A 21339-nucleotide genomic window follows, 5' to 3' on the forward strand; every position below is an offset into this window, starting at 1 on the left:
TACTAAGACACACCTGAGCTTGTTACCTATTCACTGGCGCTCATATTAAGCACATAGTAAAACTTGGTGAAACTGCTATGCGATATGAGCCGTATTTCCATCTCTGTAAATACTGTATATCATTGCTAAATAATTTCATTCAGTTTTCAGAGCAGAGCAAGTTAGAAAGCTTCAGTGCCATCTAGTGGATTATCTTTGTTACTTCACTGCCTGGTACTCTACCTGCAGGGTCAGGTGTAATGGCTGTTACCACCTCAAATTCTCTATCAAAGTAACCAATCTGCACTGTAATAAACAGTGGGTGACAGACCCAATTAATTGATTAGTGATTCCCATTCTTATAGGTACCACCTTGATATTAATAACAACCATGGGTGATCTCCCCTCATCTGTGAACAGGCCATTGTCCTGCCACGGGGAAGGTTATATGCTCCCTGATGTATAATAAGTAACTACCAGAAAGGGGAGTGCTCCCTTTCTCTGGTTACTGTGACTAAACAAGTTTATCCTATGTTACTGTAATGTCTTTTAATATGCTCGCTGATAAACACATTACTACCTCCCTTATGATCAATGACTACAGTTAAATGTAAAGGCAAAAAATCAAATGTTATATACAGTGTAACTCCATGTACTGTGGTTTTTCTGTCTAATTGACAGTTCCCTTGGTCGCCTGTAAATGTTGGTTATGAAAATGATTTGATTGATTATCTCACTGGCCAGTGTCTGCTGTCACAGACGGGTTAATAAAACCTATCACCTGGTTAATTGATTACTGACTCATTATCTCCTGACCATCAATCCCATGCATGTTGTGTTTCCCGCTGGCTTGGCTATTGTTAGCCAGAGGAAAGCTGGCTCTGGTAGCATCTTACCAAAGGTAATCAGAAGGAGTTACGGGTGTCATAACTGGCTGTTCAGAAGATAAATAAGAACAATTGAAGTGATTGTGTAAAACCTAGGGGGTTGACAAAGACCACCAAGTCAAATGAGATCTGCCGATCTTAGTCTATCTACTGGGATATAGATTTACAGTCAGAAACACACCAGGAAAAAAGAAAATCTATTTTGTAGCTGCTCAGTGATTGATCCTGTATGAATTAGAAATTGTACATCATTTAGTTTTATTACCCATAATAAAAAAATATATACCACTATATAAAACTGTAATCTCTATGTGCATAACCACTGATGTAGTTTTATAATAAACATCAACTATGGTTGAAATATAATATCATTGGTAAACTGTGATCTGATATATAGCCTTAGTTTTTCAGAATGTTATATGCCTGTCTTGCAGATGCCTCTGAATTAAAAAGGACAGTTATTTATTCCTAGTTCCACAACCTAAATTTAATTTTCGTCTGGGAAAAATGCAACATTTGTCAAGCTGTTGCTTTGTAATCAGAGCTTCATTAGGAAGCTGTCGATTTTTAAAAGTGTTAAAAGGGCTTTTGATGGTTAACAAATGAGCCTGGTGCTGATAAAGCCAGGATCTCTGGGTAGCCTCCCTGTGGCTGCTCTTGATAGAGCTCTCTCAGAGTCAATTGCAGGCTGAATAGTGAACTGCACCAGAGCCCTCTAGATTCACTTCATCCACTTGGCTGCAGGTGGTGTTGGCATCAATACACCCAGTTTTTATTTAAGTGGTAATGAGAGGCCAGAATCACATTTTAAATGACTTCACAGTGAAGAAGTTTGCATAGGAGCATGAAGCTCTGATGCAGGACTCAGGCCAGCCATTGTTATGAAAATACTACAATGAAACAGCATGCTCCTGCTGTGTGCTCCATTTTTATAAAGATATGTTTCTATAATTGAACACAGTATCTGCCCTCCAATCACTTACCGTCTAACAAATAGGAAAAGTAATTTCTCAACCGAAAAATAAGAGTTAATTAAACAGGACAATATGCTGTGGTGTGTGGTGAGTATTTGAATGCATGTGAGCCCTTTAACTAGACAACAACAGACGCTCAGTTCAGAAGATTTATTGAGTGTGTTTATTCATTTATTTTACTTACAACCACAGCCCCTTTCAGGGACCACAGTGCTGGTTGCAGTTTGCTTTGTGTCCACCAGGAGTTGTAATTCAGTTTGCATGCTTGAATCTGCTAGGATTGGTTCCAGCTCACTTTGTGCTTTGTGGTGCAGACAGGTCACTTATCCTAGCATGACTGGATTTATTGTGCTCCTTTCGGCCTAACCTGAAAATGAAGGAAATTGCAACTGGCATGTATGTAACGCATGCAAAAGAGGAGAGATACGTATAACAACTGTAGGTAGTGTGGCTCCTACCCTTTAAGGTGGTGTTGTTGACCTTGATAAATAAATTGTGCTCTTAAAGGGAAAATCACATTGGAATTGTCCACACATCATTACATCAGGTTGGTAGTTTCTTTTTCTAACCTGGTTGTATATGAGGACACTTTAACCAATAGGCAGTGTACTATGGTACATACAGCATACAGTACTAGTATAGCTAACAATAGTACTTTTGCGATAAACAATATCAATAGACAATTGAAAACAGAAACGTAGCTAGATAACGACTTTCACTTTACAATGAACACAATATAAAGGTCATTTTTTGTCATTTTATAATGATGGTTGGTTGTGTGTTTCAGGACGCCTGTGTTTCCAAAGCCTATAAAAACTCCCTCCCCATCGGACAGTGATAAGGTGGAATCAACACAAAGTCCTCCACACATAAACTTCAGACGACAACTGGCATTTCAAAGGTTATATGACATTCCCTTTAATCTGGATTTATAGGGCAAAAGTCATGCGTCATTTAAGCTCTTTAGACAGAGGGACTGGGCTTTAAAAAAACTGTTTCACAAGTAAAGAGATATCCATTTTGACATGGTGGCTTTTATAAACCCATTTCCTCTTTAGGACGAATCAGCAGGACAGCCTTAGTAGAATTCACGCTTCTGAAGCATGTTATAAAAATGAATCTGCACAACAGTTCTGCTGTGTTCAACTCACAGTCCAACCTTGTCCAGCTCTGCTCTAATGGAAAAGGATGATTCCAGTTCATGCTTTTTATTTAAACTGGGTTCTAAATAGTATATGCATCTGGAATATACATTGTTGTTTTTCCCCGGGTGAACTTTAAATATTTAAACATATTACTCAATCATTTCAATGTTCTCTGGACCAGTAAAAATGGAACCCTTCTCGAACTCTGACCATGTATGCCAATTAGGAATGTCCCCAGTTGTTTATAACTAGCCCTATCCCTAACCCTAACCCCAATGCTGAGAAGTAATTAATCTCCTCTTCATGTTTTTATTTGTGTTATTTACAGCGATGGAGGAACAATGACAAGTGTCAATGTACAAATACTACAACAGTCCCTTTATGATTCATTGATTGGGTGAAGCCATGTTTATGTGCTAATTCCTGGGTCAGAATGGGAAGGGGTCATGTCAGGGGTGCTGAGTCTCTTGCCATCACAGGAGGAGTGCAGGGAATTGGCAAGTGGTTTGAGGGTCAGGGGATGATGGGGAGCCGGCGGGGCCCCGCCATGCAGCAGGAGCACGTCTCGGACGCCCGAGCGAAAACGCTTGCTGACGAAGCAGTACAGGAAGAAATTGACGGCGGTGTTGAGCATGGCAAGCATGTTGGCAAGGTCGTAGGCCAGGTGAACGAGCCAGTTGCGGTTCACCGTGGACACGTAGAGGTGGTAGATGATGACGAAAGTGCGTGGCGCCCACAGGATTGAGAAGGCAGTGGTGAGCACCAGCAGGATGGCCGTGGTTTTGCTGCAGCGCCTCGGGGCTGGCTGTTGGCACTGCTCGTGGCATTGTTTCCGGTGCCGAATCTTCAGCCTGTAGATGATAATAGAGTTGAGCACCAGGAAGATACTGCAGGGCAGGAAATAGATAATGGTGCAGTGGGTCCAGATTAACACCTTGTCCATTGCTGTTGGTGGGTGGGTGACCCTCCAGACGTCCGACCACCAATAGAAGGGGACACCAGAAGCAAGTGCTAAAACAAAGACCAGGGCTATGACCTTTCGTGTTCGTTCAGGGTAGCTGAACTGCCGGTGGCGCAGGGGGTGGCACAGAGCCAGGTAGCGGTCCACAGTCAGTGATACGGCAGACCAGATGGAGGCGTGGTTGGCGGCGAACTCCAGCACGCTGATGGTGTGGAGCAGCAGCTCCGGGACCTCTCGATGGAAAACAGCTGTCTCCAGGAGGAAGCCCACGAAGATGATGAAGAGCTGGGTCAGGATATCGGAGCCAGTCAGGGCTAGCAGGTAGAAGTACGAGGACTTCTGGGTGCGGGCTACAAGCCGGGAGAGAACCACTGCTGTCAGAATGTTCACTGAAATGGGAGAAAAGGAGAGCATGTGCAACTAAGGTTAAAAAACTTGTACTTTTAATAGATGTCAGACGCCTGAATTCATTTAGGGTTAGATTTAAATAAACAAGACTTAGTCTTGGATTTGAACCTGGGCTTGGATTTGAATCACCATGTTTTAGATTTCAGTAAACCAGAATGGGTGTGAATGCATCTCTCCTGGGTATATAGGTATAGCATGGCATTAAAAAATGTGTGAGTGTGTTTGTTTGGGGCAATACATAATCTAGAGTGGAGCTGAAATCCTTTTTGTTATTGGCATGCTTCATTGATCCACGAATTGCAATCATCCCAAGGGCAGCAATACAAATCGAAAAATATTCTCTCTGGGCATTACTTCATGGTTGATCAAGAAGCCTTGCTCCCTCCCAGAACCTAAGACCGTTTTTGAAAACCCTGGCTTGAAAATATCAATGGCTGCCAACATTACAATATTACAACTCAGAAAGGACAGGCAGAACACCCACTGTGTCAATCAATTCCAACCTACACAAACAATTATGTATTTATTCATTATCTATCAAACATTTTATTACCCCAGGTTGATAACCTACAAAAAATATTCTGGGTGGTCTATTGTTTATAGCCATGGGACTGGGAAGCAGTGTGGTCCAGTGGTTAGAGCTGAGAAACTGGGAGACAGTGTGGTCTAGTGGTTAGAGCTGAATGGAAGATTAATAACTACAGGTGCTTTCATGGAAACTGAATTTAGCAAAAAATATAACTGCTGGGATACATTTTTGTAAGGCATTCCGATGGGATGCATAGAGTAACTTGTGTAGCCTGGTTGTACCTGGCACTCCGATGCAGAGGAGGGTGCTGTAGTAAATGACAGGGATGAATCCCAGTACACAGACAGACCTTTGCAGCTGCCCTGACCCCTCGGTCCCCCCCGTGGGGCTGGACGAAGTAGCGTTGAGCAACGCGATCATCGCCTTCCGGCGTACCCTGCAACACAGAGAAGGAGGAGGAAAGATGGAAGAGTGAACTAAAGAGTTCTAAAGTGCACTTTAATCAGCAAACAATGGATTGTGTAATGACTCTGGTGTACTTTCAGTATTCTGAAATCTTATCTAAATGCCACCTTACTTCTCCAGTCTGTTAACATGCAACCCATGTACCGACTCAAAGGGACACGTGAGCCAAGAACGGCAACTCGCCATTACTGGGTTCTCTACTTTCCCGATTGTATGAGGATGACTTATCAATGTTTAAACCGCATCTATTCTTAAAGGTGCTTCTCTGTTTTCATTATTTTACCGTGCTTGCCTGTGCAGTGGTATGCTACAGTGCCCTACTATAAGAGAGTCCAGCCCAATTGATTAATGGAGCAAAAAGTTTTCCCCTCTCTCAGCTCGGCTGGACGCTGTCTCTGTGCTTGTTGAAGGTCTGTCCGGCCCTGTGGGAATGGGATTCTGAATGAAGACACTGAGCCCCTGGATCTCGGATCATAGTACAGTTTGTGCTTTCTCCATTACAGTTTACATTGTCATCTAAAGCCCAGATCACCATGTGATCTACATTGTGAGAGAGTCTTTCAAACAAGCTGGTTACAGGGAAGGAGTTTATTATAGCATGATTTGGGGGAAATAACAAAGAGGGGAGCTTGATTTAATCTTCAAAGTGATGTGATCGAGCAACGCACCTAGAAAATTAGAACATTTCTGACAGTCTATTGCTGCTTTGTTTAAGCTACTCCCTATTCAGAAGAAGTAATAAAACGTTCTCTGTCTTGGGTCACTATGGAGCTTGAGTTTCAGTATAAAGCAGTAGTTTTAAGCCAGATCTATTTTTATAAGACAAACATACATTTCTTAGTAACAAAAATCCACTTTATGTAGCCTATTATGGAAGCCCAATTTTTTTACTTACATCTAAAGATTACAAAAGAAAAATGAAAGGCTTGATAAAAGACTTCAAATTTTATCTAATTTTATCACAGTTTTTTTTAGTAGTATGGTTATAGATGCCACGAGCATTATGAAAATGTTAGTCTAAGATTGTTAATGAGATCGTCGTCTATTGCATTGGCATTAACACATGATTGATCGGGTTTTCATTGTGTAAAACGAGTAAATGAAAATGTGTTTACCAATTTCATACATTTTTACCTTAATGTTTATCAAATCTTTAAAAGTAGTGGAATTATGTTTTTTTTTTTTTTTTTGTATTTATGGTCTTTATACATTAATATTATTCAGCGGGTTACCAGACGAAATATGCCCCCCCGATTTTGGCAAACAATGACAACTGTTGACAAAATGGTTTGTGTACAGCCGGCAATATTACAGGGTTGCTTTGAGATTTCAGAATTTGACTACAGTACCATTGGGTGGTTCAAACGGTTGATCTTTGGAATGAACATGTTGCATTTTATGAGTACAATTAATATGTTTGTATCAGATTAGGAATTATGTTTTTTTTTTTTGTCTTCTACATTAATAGGTTCAGCGTTACCAGACGATCTTCGATGGCAATGCAATGGTTGTGTACAGGGCACTATTACAGGGTTGCTGAGATAGCATTTTGACATACAGTACCATTTGTGGTTTCACACGGTTTGATTGAATGAACATTGCAGTACCATTTCATTGTATCAGAACCAGTGTGCTAAGGAACCAGGCCAGCTGTGTAATATGAGATCCAGATCGGTTGTGTTGCCAGTGCTTGTAATGCTGATATCTGTAACATTTTCTGTACAGGGAGAGCCAGTGCTTGCTGGAGGATAGTGGTCATATTCTCCCTCTCCTTTCCAGCATGACCAGTACAGATTGATCGCCCTCAAAGTGCAAAGGGAAAGAAAGTGAAAAGTCAGCCACTGCTGTTTTCTTAAGTATTACAGCACAATACCTACATAATGCATTATTCTGTATTGCTTTATTAGAAAATAAGTTAAACAAAGTGTTGCTTAATACTGTAAGTACATAGCACAGACTGGCTCTTAGTCATTGGGCTGCATCGATAAAGCAATTACAATGGAATTTATTAACCTGCATTGATTTGCTTCAAAGTAGCTCAATGAATGTCTTAATTTGTGAATGCACAAGGCTCATTTGCTGGCTTCATGTTGAAATTACCCATGGTGATTTGATTATATAGTTAGGGTTGTGTTCTGTGTGGGGATGATGACGGCAAAGCTGTCGGGAATGTGTGATGATTCAACACAAGAGTAAGGGCTAGGAATGCAATAACCTATGGTGAGTCATTGAAGGCATGGAAGAACATCCAAATCTAAATGTGTTTTGAAATGTCGAGATCCTGAGACAGATGTGACGTGACGGTTTGAAATGTCCTGATTCTCTCGACACAACACATTTCTGTAATTTCTTCCCCGCTGTCCTTACAATGAGCTGCTGTATAACCCTAATCCAAACCTTAAAGGCACTATCAGATTGCACAGTTCCTCACTAAATTTCAGATTGAAATACTGTCCTCTGTGCAACATCATTGCTCTTCACACCATGGATTCATTTCAGTAATGGACAAATCAACAAACCTGCTGAACCTCTGTGTGATTGCCTCACTGTGGACACAGAGTGCCTCCAAACAGCAGATGGGGTCTATTGCGAGAGCAGAAGAGGAGAGAGGGTTGGGTACAATCGGGGGTAAAAGCATTTCAGGCCATTAGAGAGCCGCTTACAGCATGGAAGAGTGAACACAAATGATCTCTTATCAGTCTTCCTGCCCCTTATCACTCCATCTAGTCACTCTGCCACCCTTCATCTTTCTATCTGGCTTCCTGTTTTTCACTTCTGCTCTACAAATAGTGCCTGTACTGGTTTAATTATCATTAAATGTTTATATCTAATTATAAAACCACAGCAATTATTCTGTTTGTACAACAATACACTGAATTAATGCAAATGTAGCCTTATGTTTAACAGCTCAGCGCCTTTATGCCTTTATTGCTTCTATCTGAACTGGGAAACATAAATATACTCCAAATACTGTCATATGTAAATTAAAATAATATGCATGTGCATATATATTGAACTTGAGGACATGAGACGAATTGCTTATTAATTGCTTATTAATACGAATTGCTTATTAAAATCCTTAGCATATTTTTAAAGAAGAGAAAAATTATCAAAATATCTATTCAATACAATCCCCACCCCTACTCTCGCTGTAAATCATTAGTTTTTTCTTTAATTTGTGCCAGTACTGTGTGTGTGTGTCTATATATATATATATATATATCTATCTATCTGTTATATCTCTGTGCGTGTGTATGTATGTTTTTTTTAACTTAAATGCAAGAAAACGAATTTAAAAACTAAAATCCCAGAATGAAAGATAAAGAATGAGGCTAGTAAAAATAAAATAATTCATGCCTATCTTATTAGAAATGGTTTAAATGCTTTAACCAATCAAATGTATGCCACCCGGAACACCTATAAGAATTTTATGCAATCCACAATAGGGTTAAGTATTCTTTTTAATATCAACCGAGTTAATATGAAAATAGTAACATTTCCACTACAAAGCTAATGGGGACAGCGCTAACGACATTGCTTTTTTTTTTTTTATATATAAGCCCAGCAGCGATTTGGACAGATGTCGTGATTACAGCCTCACTAATGTTGCTCCTCAATTGAATTCAGAATTTGTCCGTGAGACAGAAACAAAGCACTAATAGGATTATTTCCCTACCTGGTCGTTTATATGTTGTACTGTGTTAAAAGCGTCATGGCAAAGTGTAATGATAAAGGATTGTGAAAGCAAGGTAAAGCACAGGCAGGTTTACATGCACGTCTAACCTGCCTGTCTGCTTGGCTGCTTACATGCCATGGTGTCTGTCTGCATGCCTGTTTAGCTTTCTTTACACCCATCTTTAAAAGCTCAGATGCATCCGAAACTGCTGACTGTGGTCTGGATCAAATTAAAATGAGTACTAAGAGGCATATTCAACCAATACAGCCCTGATCGATGACCCTTGCTTCTGTTTAATGGCGCTATTCAATCACACTTCCGATTTACAGTTTCGCTATGGCGCTGCCATAGACTGATTTCATTTGAATTTATTCAGACATGGATATACTGGTTAGAGAACCTTCTGGTCTCCATTAGGATCCCAGTAGAGATCTTTCTAAGGTATCGGAAGCCAGGAAACTATTTTAGACGTTCTCCAGAAAGATATATTATACTTTTTGAGCTTTCAATACACAGACAGAAAGTTCAAAGCAGCCCTGACGCTTGTGGAAACAAATGCTTGTGCTGGTGCAAAATCTCTGCCACATAACCCTCTCCCCCATCACATTTCCCCTCACCCATCCAGAGGTGACTTCTTTTGCCCGAAGATAAAGTTCTGTTTTTTTAAAATATTTATAATTTTTATGCTTATGCTTTGAAATGCTTAAAATCTCAATGCTCTTTCCCCATGGATGATTAATTAAAATTAAAATTAAAAAAAACAAAACAAAACAAAACAAAACAAACAACAACAACAACAACAAAAAAAAAAAAAACATTTGAACCAAAGCGTTTTTTTTCTCATTGTCCCTTGAGAAATCAACAAGCTTATCACCACCAATCTGATCTCGGAGAGATCTCTCTGACACTAATTATCGTAACCTCTATTTGCAACACTCAGCGCACAGCTCCAGCGCTCCACTGCTGTTAAATTCTTTCAGTTGTGAATTGTCTCAGTCCTCCTTTGTTTCTCATTACGGACTTGCTGGCATCAAGTGTCAATATTTCAACCACTGCTGCGGCAGCACTTTTTAATTATTCAGTGGTCAACATTGAAACAGTTGGTAGGGAAGGTACGCTGGGTGGTTTTTCAAGGTCAGTTTGTGAAAAGGGTTAGATCCTGATGATTTTCAATGAGTGCAGTTAGCTGTAAGATTATTTCTTGTAACATTATTTATTTAGCCATGCTGCATTATGGAATTTCGTCTGTTTAAACAGATGTAATCAAAATGTATATTTCAAAGGATTTCTTGTCAAGGCACCCTCGGACAATGGTCTGTCCAAATTAACTCACCACTACACGTCGAATGTATATTGAAAAAATTGTTTGACTGTGTAAGCATATCAAAGTCAATATAGATTGAGTAAGCAAATAGATATGTTTTTTTCTTTCCCCATTTTCTTTAAATTGTGTCATCTGCTGTATTCCTGTATAAGCTTGCAATTGCGCTTATGCAATATACAATATATGTCTAAATATATTATCACATTTATTATTTTGCATATATTCAGTTGCATAGATGGTGGTGTATCTTTGTTAAAACCCCCTGTTTTTTTTCCAAACAGGGGTTCTGGAGACAAGATTTATCTGCACCACAACCAATAATCAATACATAACCATGCAATAATGTATGCAACAAAAATGCAATGGTTTTTATACAGATATAAAACAGACTTCAATTTGCATCTCAGACCCTAATCCCCTGCATATCAAACATTCATTTATCATGAAAGGTAAACAATAATTACATGCACTATAGAGTCAAGCGTAATGTGGTTTAAAGGTTTGAGTAAAAGAGATGTAAGATACAATTAAACTTATTGATGGCATTGTAGTTCTTAGATGAGTTAGTATTCCAGTAAATTAAACCACAAACACATGTCACTTCTGTTGATTTAATAATTAATATCACATTGTGCTCAGTTCTGTGCATTATAACTGCTATATTGCTAAGTCAAGATATATCCTGATGCACATTTAAGTAATTGACCCTCTCCCCTTACTATCAGAAACTGGTTCTTACCTCTACCACTGGGAGTGTCTGTCTGTCCGTCCAGTAGCCAGTGGGTATGTCTGTCCTTCTGCATGGTCTGCACAGCTTGGGATTGTGTGGGGAGATAGCACAGGGTCTAGAGAGAAGAAACGGGCTGCTAGCTGCAGAATCATTACTGCAGTGAGTGAGAAACAGAGAGAGAGAGAGCAGAGAGAGGAGGGAGTGAGAGAAGGAGGGGGAGTGAGAGATGATGGGAGGGAGTGGGATTTAGAGGGATGAGGGAGGGAGACAGGTGAAGTACAGAAAGAATAAAAAGGAGAGGAAGGCAGCATGGGATGAGAGAGAAGAAAGGACACAGGGATTGATCTGCACTCAGTGAAGAGGTGAAAAAGCCAATTGCTTTGTAACATCTAGGTTGTTTAGTCCTACTAAATCCAGATGATTCACCCCCAACCCCCCTCCGTAGAGTGGCGTCCTCAGTCCCACCTCCCGAGGTAATAAAGAGTCACTGCACGGAGTCCTCAGTCTCTTTTGCCTTTCACGAACAGGTTAGTGGGGTGAGTATAACACTAACCTCTAGCTCCTTTGCGGCTGCGAGGGATCAGGGTGATGAACTAACAGGACGACTGGTTGATTTGTCCCCAGTCCCAGGAGGGGGCAGTGGCCCACACAGCCATTGTGACGGAGCATCTGTCAAGGCTGGGTCTCACCCTCAACGATACGAAAAGCCAATTAATACCAGTGCAGAGTACGGTCTACTTGGGTCTCCAGCTGGATTCCCTTATGATGCGAGCCTACCTGTTGGATGACAGAATAGCTGCCATTGGCAACTCTGGCGTTGTTTCAACTAGGGTTCACAGTGCAACTGCTGTTGTGCCAAAAATTACTGGGTCTGATGGCTGGAGAAGCTGCGGCCATCAGACCCAGTAATTTTTGGCACAACAGCAATTGGGGTTGTTTCACATGCGAGGCCAGCCCTGGGAGATCCTGCTGCGCATGGATTTCCTCAGCCAGATGAAAGGCACCCTCTGGTACCCATAACTGGGCAGACTCCAACTTTGGGTCTGGCCCCTTAACAGGACCGTTTGATCACGTTAGGGCTCTAAGACATTGTAATCGGTATGCTGCAGAGTGCTAGGGCTTCTTCTACAACTGGAAATATTTTCAGAATTGGTGCATGGCCATAGGTCGTGATCCCTTTTATTGTCTTATAGTGATTATTTTGCAGTTTCTGCAAGTTCTGTTAGAGGCGGGTAAATCCCCCTCTACATTGAAATTGTACCTAGCAGCCATATCTGCATGCTGTGTTCCCATTGACTCAGTATCCCTGGGTGCTCATATACTGGCGACCTGCTTTCTAAAGGGTGCTCGGCAGTTACGACCTCCTATAAAGGACATTCTCCCTGAATTGAGTCTAGACGTGTTAGTGGAGGCTCTCACTAAGGCCCCGTTTGAGCCCATACATGCCACAGAGTTGAAGTATCTCTCTATGAAGACAGCCTTTCTATTAGCTATTACCTCCGCTAAGCGCATCAGTGAGCTACCGGCATTGTCTATGCTTTGTTTCTGTATGCGTGTTTGGGACAATGGAAACAGGGTGTTGGGCACGAACCCTGCTTTCCTCCCTAAGGTGATTACAGCATTTCACTTGAATCAGGTTTTTCATCCCCCTCCCTTCGCGGAGGAGTAGGATAGGATATTAAATTCCTTCTGCCCTGTTCGGGCATTGAGACGCTATGTGGATAGAAGAAGAGCGCTGTGTCAGTCTGACCAGCTCTTTGTTTGTCATGGTGAACGGACCCGAGGTCAAGAGCTCTCTAAGCAGCGACTGTCACATTGGATTGTGGACACGGTTTCGATTGCGTATACTAATGCCAGCCTACCCCCACCTGGGAGGATGGCCGCGCACTCTACCAGAGGTGTGGTTCCGTCATGGGCCCTCTTCAGAGGTGCCTCCTTGACAGGACCGAGGATGTCACTCCACAGAGGGGCCTATCAGCAGCTTTGATATAAAATGCTCAGCGAATACCTGACAAGCAGGAGTATCCCAAAAGTATTGATTTGGCGGCCATCTGCTCTTTCAGGGAACCAGGGTTACATCCGTAACCTATTGCTTGCGATTGCATGCCACGTAAAATGAAGGGTGAGGACCTCTGAGAGGGCGAGGGTTTTGGAAGGAGGGGCTTGCTTTTGGGAAGTACCCGTCACCAGAGAGAGGACTGACCTCTAACGATCATACTACCCTAATAACGGCAGTCTGGCCAAGCACATTGCTCAGGACATTCAAAAGAAGAGAGAACAAACTGCCGGCCGGACGCGAAACAGAAATATGCATGACCCATAATGACCCCGCGTACCCATAACATATACATTGTGGGCTGGTAGTAGTTTCCTTTATTTAACATATTGGAATTTAAATTGCATATTGATATACCACTCGTAACTATTAAACATTCAAACAGCGCTGCATTTAGAAACACAAAATGAAATGTGATAAATTCAATGACATCGTTTTGAGTTTGGAAAACATCGCGAAAGACCTTCAGTCGAAACATTTGTCGTTCAATTTGTTACGTTTTGTTTAGTATTTCTAATATATTTTTTTTAATACAAATAATTCCCAAATGCGTACATTATTATCTACAAATATATATATTATGAATGGTCATATACAGTAAATATATCACTATAAAATAAATTGTTCTTGAATGCATTTGCATTATAACAATACAAGAAAAATGGCTCCTTCCAAGGACAAGAAGTCAGGCTTTACCAGTAATTCTGTTTCAGGCTTAGTTGCCATGTTCTCTAGTAACCGCCCTCTTTCTTTTCTGGTGTGCTTTCGTGTCTGATTTGTTGTAAATGATCAGATTCTTCTAGAAATCAGCTATACTGGGGCAAGCTCCACAAAATACATTAACAGGCAGTGCTGGAATTAAAAAAAAAAAGCAGTGAAATTAAAAAAAGAAAAATCTGAACAAAATGAATACATTTAACTCACAAGCTTTGAAATTATGTTAAAAGCAAGGTCTTTTTTTAACGCTAAGGGTGCAAACTCCAGCTTTTTTTGATCAGCTCCTATTTGTATTGTATAGGGCTGTGTCTCTGGTGTTACCTGCTGTATTTAGATGTATCCCCATGTGAAAATAATACTTTAGAATACTATAATTCTGCATAATGCCAGCAGTCACTCAACACTACATTACATAATACTGTGGTTTTGAAATTTCCACAATTAATTTGCATACATGGCAGAGAGCAGATGTAAAAAGGTTATGTCAGCATTACTTACAAGGTAACATAAAACCATGTTTTATGTTACCAAATACTACACAACAAAGGTCCCCAGGACCTGCCTCTACAGTAAGTACAATTTCATAACAAATGCAATACTTCATTTCATCAGAACCTGCGGTTCTCAAGATACAGCTTTTAATACAGGGGTGGCCAAAATTGGCCCTTCCACACATGAGTCTTTGTTCCAGCGCTGATCTAAATTGTACTAAATTAAACCTGTTTTACCTGTTAAACATGGCACTCCAGGACCGTGATTGGACACCCCTGCTTTCATAGCTCAGCCAATCAAGTGCCGGTACATTGACAAGACTTTAAAAGAAATGTTGACCAAATTTTGGTGGAAGCTTCAGAGCATTCTTTATCCCAACCAATCAGAGTCCAGAAGTGACACAAAAGTGGGTCACAGTGTGATAGATTAAGGTACTCTCGTACCCTAAGTGGTATCATTACCAGGTTTCACATATCCTGGTCACCAAGGATGTCAGAACACTTTTAAACACGTACTGTAACTCTATACATTTATCTCTTTTATGTCTGGGTTTCACTTGCAGCTTTTAACCTACATGTATTCCTGCAATGTTTACCCATCAATTACCAGCCTCTTAAATATATAAAAAAGACTGATAAATATAGTTGATCAACAGAGAAAATGAAAACATATGATGGTTAAAGTCCACATGCTAAAAGTTTGGTGAGGAGCACTCCCTGTTGTTCAAAGATGCTATGCCGTTAATGTGAAAAGACTTATTTTCTCTCGGAATCTCCCACAAGGATGCTCCCCATTGCTCCCTCGTGGTTTCACTTTTCAATAATTAACAGATATGATTTGAGGTGTAAAAAAGTCAGTGCCCTGGATGAGAAGAAAATCCACTTCCAATCCACTTTCAAACCGTGGAAGTTAATTAGCATTGGTTAGTACTGAATTTCTAAAGCTGAATGATATATAGCTTTTCATGTTTTGAAATCAACACATTAATGAATGGATCTATGTATTGCTTGGGATGTTTTAGTTTTCATTATAACAGTATTTAATTGTTTTCTTAATGGGTCACATCTACCATACCCACCAATACCAGTTTAATTTATATAGCGTTCTCCATATGCAAGCATCTCAGGCCGCTTTGCAAGAAACCTGGCCTCCTATTCCGGACATTACAGTGAAGGTGTCAAGGTTGCTCTTATAAACTAAAACTTATCCAATACAGAGGCATCCATACATATGTATTTCTGATTATATTTGATCAAAGCCCTCACATACATTTCATTTTAGTTAGGCACAAACCAAAGTGAATTACTCCCCCTAGAACCTGGGCACACTGGCTTGTTACAGTCCATTGTGTGCCTCAGTCTTCTCAATTTCCTCGCATCACTCTCCATTAAGTTGTGTGCGGGCCCCCTGGGCTGAACGCAGGAACTAGCATTACAGTTGTGCAACACCCCAGCAGGTGGGAAAGCACTGCTCTCTCAGGAAAGTAAAACAGTCGAGGGAACGGTGACCTTTTAATTTTCGGTTGAACAAGGTTGCTATGGTACCAAAGCATACAGCAGAGATGAGTCAAACACCCCCCCACTATACCCTTATCAAATACGCACTGGTTTATTTGAAACTAATGTATTAATTGACCATTTGCGTTAGTAACTTATTAGCACTTTATCAGGGTTGCAGATATTACTGTAAACACTCTACATGATGACCCCCCCCCCCCCCCCCCCCCCCCTCCCCCTTGGTGCACTGGTGTATGGTGCACTGCAGACAGAAGGTACTGATCGGAATGTGTACCCTCCTTGAAGATCACAGTGACAATGATCTGCAATGATCACTGTGATGTATATGTTCAATTGATTAGTACAGGCTCTGCTCCCCTCTATTACAGGCAGATAATGAAGCTCAGCTTTCGATTACAAAAGAGCAGAGCAATGGCAAACACTTCTCACTGAGACAAGCCAGCCGTGCTCAGCAACACTGAGCTTGTTAATCTGAACTGCTGAGGAGTGGGAATAGGGAATATGTGCGTGAGACAGAAATAGAGAGGGGTGATTCGTGGGCTTTCATGTATATTCACATACCACATGACTCTTAGGAATTCTACAGTAAGACAGCTCACCCATTCAGGACAAGAGTCATTCTTCCCAACAGTATCCTTGGGGACTTCATGAAATTATAGTGCCACTGAAAAATTCTCTAATTGAAGAATGTATATTGATCTCAGATCCCCAGCACTGAATTCTCTATACTGTATATAATTCGCTGGCTCTCGGATCCCCAGTACTGAGTTCTCTATACTATATAGAATTCTCTGGCTTTCAAATCCCCAGTACTGAGTTCTCTATTGAATTTGAAGCATTTATAATCCCATTTGTGTTCTGTACACTGTACTGAATTTGGTAGTTCATGTATTTGCAGCATTAGTGTATATATTATTCATGTTTTCTCCCCTCAAGGTGCTAAGATGGATTCATTTTGGCTTTATTATTTTCTATTCAGCGGTGCACACATTATCTGTGCTATTCACAACCCTGTCATTTTCCTGTGATTCTCATGTGCTGTGTAAACAGCCAGGGGCACCAAGGCATGTTGTGAACATTCATTCCCCGTAATGAAGTTCAGATGATGGGAGCGGAGTTTCCCAAAGTAAACCAAGTTGCTGGGCTGGTTTCATGCAGCTGTTACAGATCAGTCTGACCCCTTCATGATTTTAATTGCATGGTTATTTTAAACCTGTCTCCTGCGGCTGCTTGTTAATGCCCCAAAGCAAATGCAACGTATATTTCAATTGCTCCTCTCACTGTAAGAGTGTGTTCAGCTCACATTTGCATTATTTTTCTGTCAGCACCACATTTGAGATTTCCCTAATTAAACATTTCTAATATGCAATTTATGATTGTTGTGGCTGTATTGAAAGATTTGCATTCAGTGTGTTTATGCAGTTAGGATAATTTGGCACCAGCTGGTTCATGGACAGAAAAGCATGCACTAATTAAGATTTGTTGTTGTTGTTGTTGTTAAGGTATATACTACCCTACAATAAATGCATTGCCATCTTGTATTGGCCTCTCTATGTATGGAGCGCACAAAAGATTGTGCTTTTACCTTAGCATTCTGATTGAGCGTATTGAAGTTATGGATGAAGCTGTGTGTAAATGTCTCCAGCAGGGGGCATAGCTGTATATACATACATTATTATTGTCCAGTTGGTGAGCAACTATTCCCTTGGCATTGCAGTAGCGAAACCTGGATTAACCGGTCACCAGAGGTACTGAACCTCTGTGCCTGCCAAAGACGGGTGGCGGCTTATTCAAGATGCTTCTGTCATGCCGAAATCCTCATTGGGGTTTATTGGCTGGAAAAGCAGGTGACAGCAAAGACTCTTTTCACTATTCCAAGCAGTGGAAGGTTTTGAACATACACAAAAAGTTATTAAACTGGGGCCCTCGAAGGAGTATTAGTATAAGCAAGTGTTGTAAGATTGATGATGGTAAAACCCCTTCTACACCTACTCTTACTTTAAGCTGCATTTAAAAGCAGCCACATGCACCTACCTGTACTGTAGTAAAATATTCTGAAACACAGAATCACATCAGAGCTCATTAAACTTGGCCTCTGGCGGTTCTGTTATGGCTTTGCTGTGCTTTGGGAAATAAATCACTGGGTGTGTTTACAGAGTATGGCAGGGGATGTAAAGTGAGTGATGGGGAAAAGAGAGAGAGAGTGAGGGAGAACAGATAAAGAGAAGATAAGAATGGAGGAAGGAAGATAGAGAGGGAGCAGGGGCGACTTTTATTTACTGTACCACTCTTTCTGAGTATTGCTGGAGGAATCGCAGACAGAGAGATGAGGGGAGCCCTTGCAAGGCAGAGAGAGGGTGGAGGAGAGGGGCGCAGGCAGGACTTTGCTCAGAGTAACACTTTTACTTACAGCTCTAATGTCATTTAGAGAATGGTTTTTCAAAGTTTTTATACAATAAATTCAGCAGGAGCTGTTCTAGACTGTTAGTGCTGTGAATGTAAAGCAGCATTTTATCAGCATTAAAATATTCTTTCAAAAGCTTTGTCAATAGTAATAGATCAAATATTTATATTTATCAAATATAGTGTAGTTAATGTAATTATCAATTTTATTATCATCGATACATTAATTAATACAATAATAAATACCAGACCTGTTCCATAACCTGAGTAGTATTCAATAAAACCAAGAGAGACAGAAAGAGAAATAGAAGTGATGTTGAGCTAAGCTGAGGTTCATTTTCTTGGCTTATTTTAGTATAACTTTGTATATATTTGATAAAAAAAAATGTTCCATTACATGAGAGTAGGTGTTAAAACTTCATACTTATCTGATGCCAAGATAAGCACCAACTAAGACATGGTTTCTTTTACTGTAAACTAATGTGATCCATCTGCGTTTCCTTCCATCTGATGATGTAGATATCCTTCTGCATGATGTTGATTGCTGAAGTGTAATGCTGGGATCAGCCTATTTTCCCTCCCTGGCGCATCAGCACACACAACAGCTGCAATGCTGGCTCCAGGGATCAACCACAGTGCGGCCTCCCTAGCGCATCAGCATGATAACTGTCTGGACTGAGCTGATTAGGGTACTTCTCTGGGGTCTTCAAGTGGGCACCTTCCATCCTTAGTGTTTCGTCGACCAGCCCACAACACCTTAAGAGGGCTCGACAGTGATTCTGGCATCCCAGCATCACCCCCCTCCATCACCCACATCTATATATTTCATATATTTACATTGGGAAGACATGTATAATGCCGAGTCAAATAATAGGTTTTTAATTTGAGTTTGAAAGAGAAAAGAAAGGGTAGAGGAGGCAATGAGGAGAGAGAGAGACAGAGAGAGGGATGCCTCACAGTAGCTATGTTTGCAAAGCGCTGCGGCTGTGCACTGACCCGCAGCCCTGAACCTTGCAAAAGATGTTTGCTCGGAGAAACAGGGCAGAAAATCTGATGACATAGAGCCAAGGCTGTGCATTAAAAAAAAAAAAAAAAAATGATGGGAGCAGTTTGTAAAATGAGCACTTCACAGTCAGACCACACCCTGCCTGCTATCACTGCCGAAGCACTGCCTGGATTGAGAACCTCTCCATATCACCAAATGCACTGCAGCAGTCATTTACCAGCATTCTGCTGCTTTAGGAATACAGCCCTGAGAAATCTATTTCAGTAAGCAAAGTTTCAAATCGAATTCAAATACATCTTATTGAAACTGAATTACAGTGCATATGTTTATTGCATTTGTTTTAGAATGGAGGAGATTACAAAGTGCAGATATGACACACACACACACACACACACACACACACACACACACACACACACACACACACACACACACACACACACACACACACACACACACACACACACACACACAAAGACAGACTCCCCAACACTAGATTCAACACTGCCTATTGTTTCAGGCCTCCTACTCTGGATCTGTCTGAGGGAGAAAGAATTAGAGATTGACAAATGGTCCAATTCAATGATCTGTTGTTCCCATACTTCATGGTACACACTGTCCCATGCTTGCACATGCCTTACCAGGCTTGCTCCTGCTTTCACAATGCTTTAAGACACATGGCACTGTATATAATTTGTTTTCATTAATAGCGTGTGTTCTCTGTTAGGTAATAGCGCAACACAAAGTCAAGGATTATGAACTGTGACAGAAAAAAATAAGCAGATTATTCTTATTCTAAACCAAAACCACAGATTCTTATCAAAATAGTGCTGGCATGTACATACTTAACTCCTGCTATTTCCATATAATACAGCCTTGTTTAGTTAAAACAGCCAAACTGGAGTCCGTTCCAAGCTACTGCTTTTTATGATCCCAGGTTAATTCTGCTGTGTGCTTCTTATTGCTTAATTGAAACACTCAAGGGCTTGTAATGCCCTGTGCAGTTACCAGCTATTGCAGCATAGTCAGTCCTAGAATCCCTAGGGCAAACTGTGTGGGTTTGTTTGATCTCTGAGGTTCAGTAGGTTGGGCTACACTGTCTGTAGTATGTAATTGTGTCAGTAAGCATAGCTAAAAACAGGAGTATTGGTTGAATTGGAATATGAATGCTCATGACCCCGTGGTAGCTATACTTTATCATTTTCACCACAGCACCATCATTTAGCGCTTACTAACTTGATGTTCTCTTCTTTTTTTTTTTTTACAGTCACTTCCTACCAAATTGAAAATCTCAGATCTGTTTAATGCCGTAGCAAGAGCTCAGGAGAATTGCAGGTCAGTGGGAGTCCTCCCATCCCAGTGCAAAGCCAGTCTCTGCTTTACACCGAGGAGCTCAACCATCAATGCTGGAGAGCCACCAGCCCCTGGAGGAAAAAAGACCATCCCTGCAAGGGTCAAGCTCATCAGGAAGCTGCTCAGCAGGGGCCACTGCAGCACGGTCGATTTGATCTCTGGTTAACAGTGATAACAAAAACCAGGAAGAAATGTGATCATATTCTATTGTATTGTATTTATTAGGCTCTGCAAGTCTTTGTTAGTCCTGTCAAGGAGATGTGAAGTTCCTGCCCTCTAGTGGCCAGCTCAAGTAGTTGATGTGAAAGAAGCTTGTGGGAAGGTCTGATCTAGGGACAGCAAACAGATCCACAACGCAGCAGTGGTGACTGCGTCCTTCAACCAAAAACACATCAGGGGTTTAGAAGGATGCTGTACCTCATTTTGACCTCAACGGGCAGGATGGTGGAGGATTTAGGAATGGGGCTCATTTCTGAATTTACCGTAATATGATGTTTGTTGTATAATATTTTATTAGTATTTATCCAAAGAGAGTACCCACAAGGGAGAGAAAAAACAGAAAAAAACCACAGACTGGCTTTCCCAATTATCTCATTCTTATTCTCTTTCAATAGCACCACTTCCAAGTGGTACGTAGTTGAATACACTCAAAGCAGAAGTCACAACAATATCCATGTACGCTGTCCATGTGTGCTCATGTCCAGTTTCTGCATAATA

General features: G+C 40.9%; 1 protein-coding gene across 1 annotated transcript; it reads right to left on the minus strand.

Annotated features, from left to right (window-relative positions):
• Nucleotides 1-1999: 1999 nt before the first annotated feature.
• LOC121296090 (probable G-protein coupled receptor 142) lies at nt 2000-11250 on the minus strand. The gene is made up of 3 exons (XM_041221281.1): nt 11088-11250; nt 5165-5319; nt 2000-4335 (listed from the first exon to the last, which is right to left on the minus strand). Exons 2-3 carry the CDS (start codon nt 5301-5303, stop codon nt 3395-3397), a joined length of 1080 nt encoding a protein of 359 aa, XP_041077215.1. The 5' UTR covers nt 5304-5319; nt 11088-11250; the 3' UTR covers nt 2000-3394.
• Nucleotides 11251-21339: the final 10089 nt, after the last annotated feature.

Source organism: Polyodon spathula, chromosome 21 (assembly GCF_017654505.1).
Source record: "Polyodon spathula isolate WHYD16114869_AA chromosome 21, ASM1765450v1, whole genome shotgun sequence".
Taxonomy (NCBI): Eukaryota; Metazoa; Chordata; class Actinopteri; order Acipenseriformes; family Polyodontidae; genus Polyodon; species Polyodon spathula.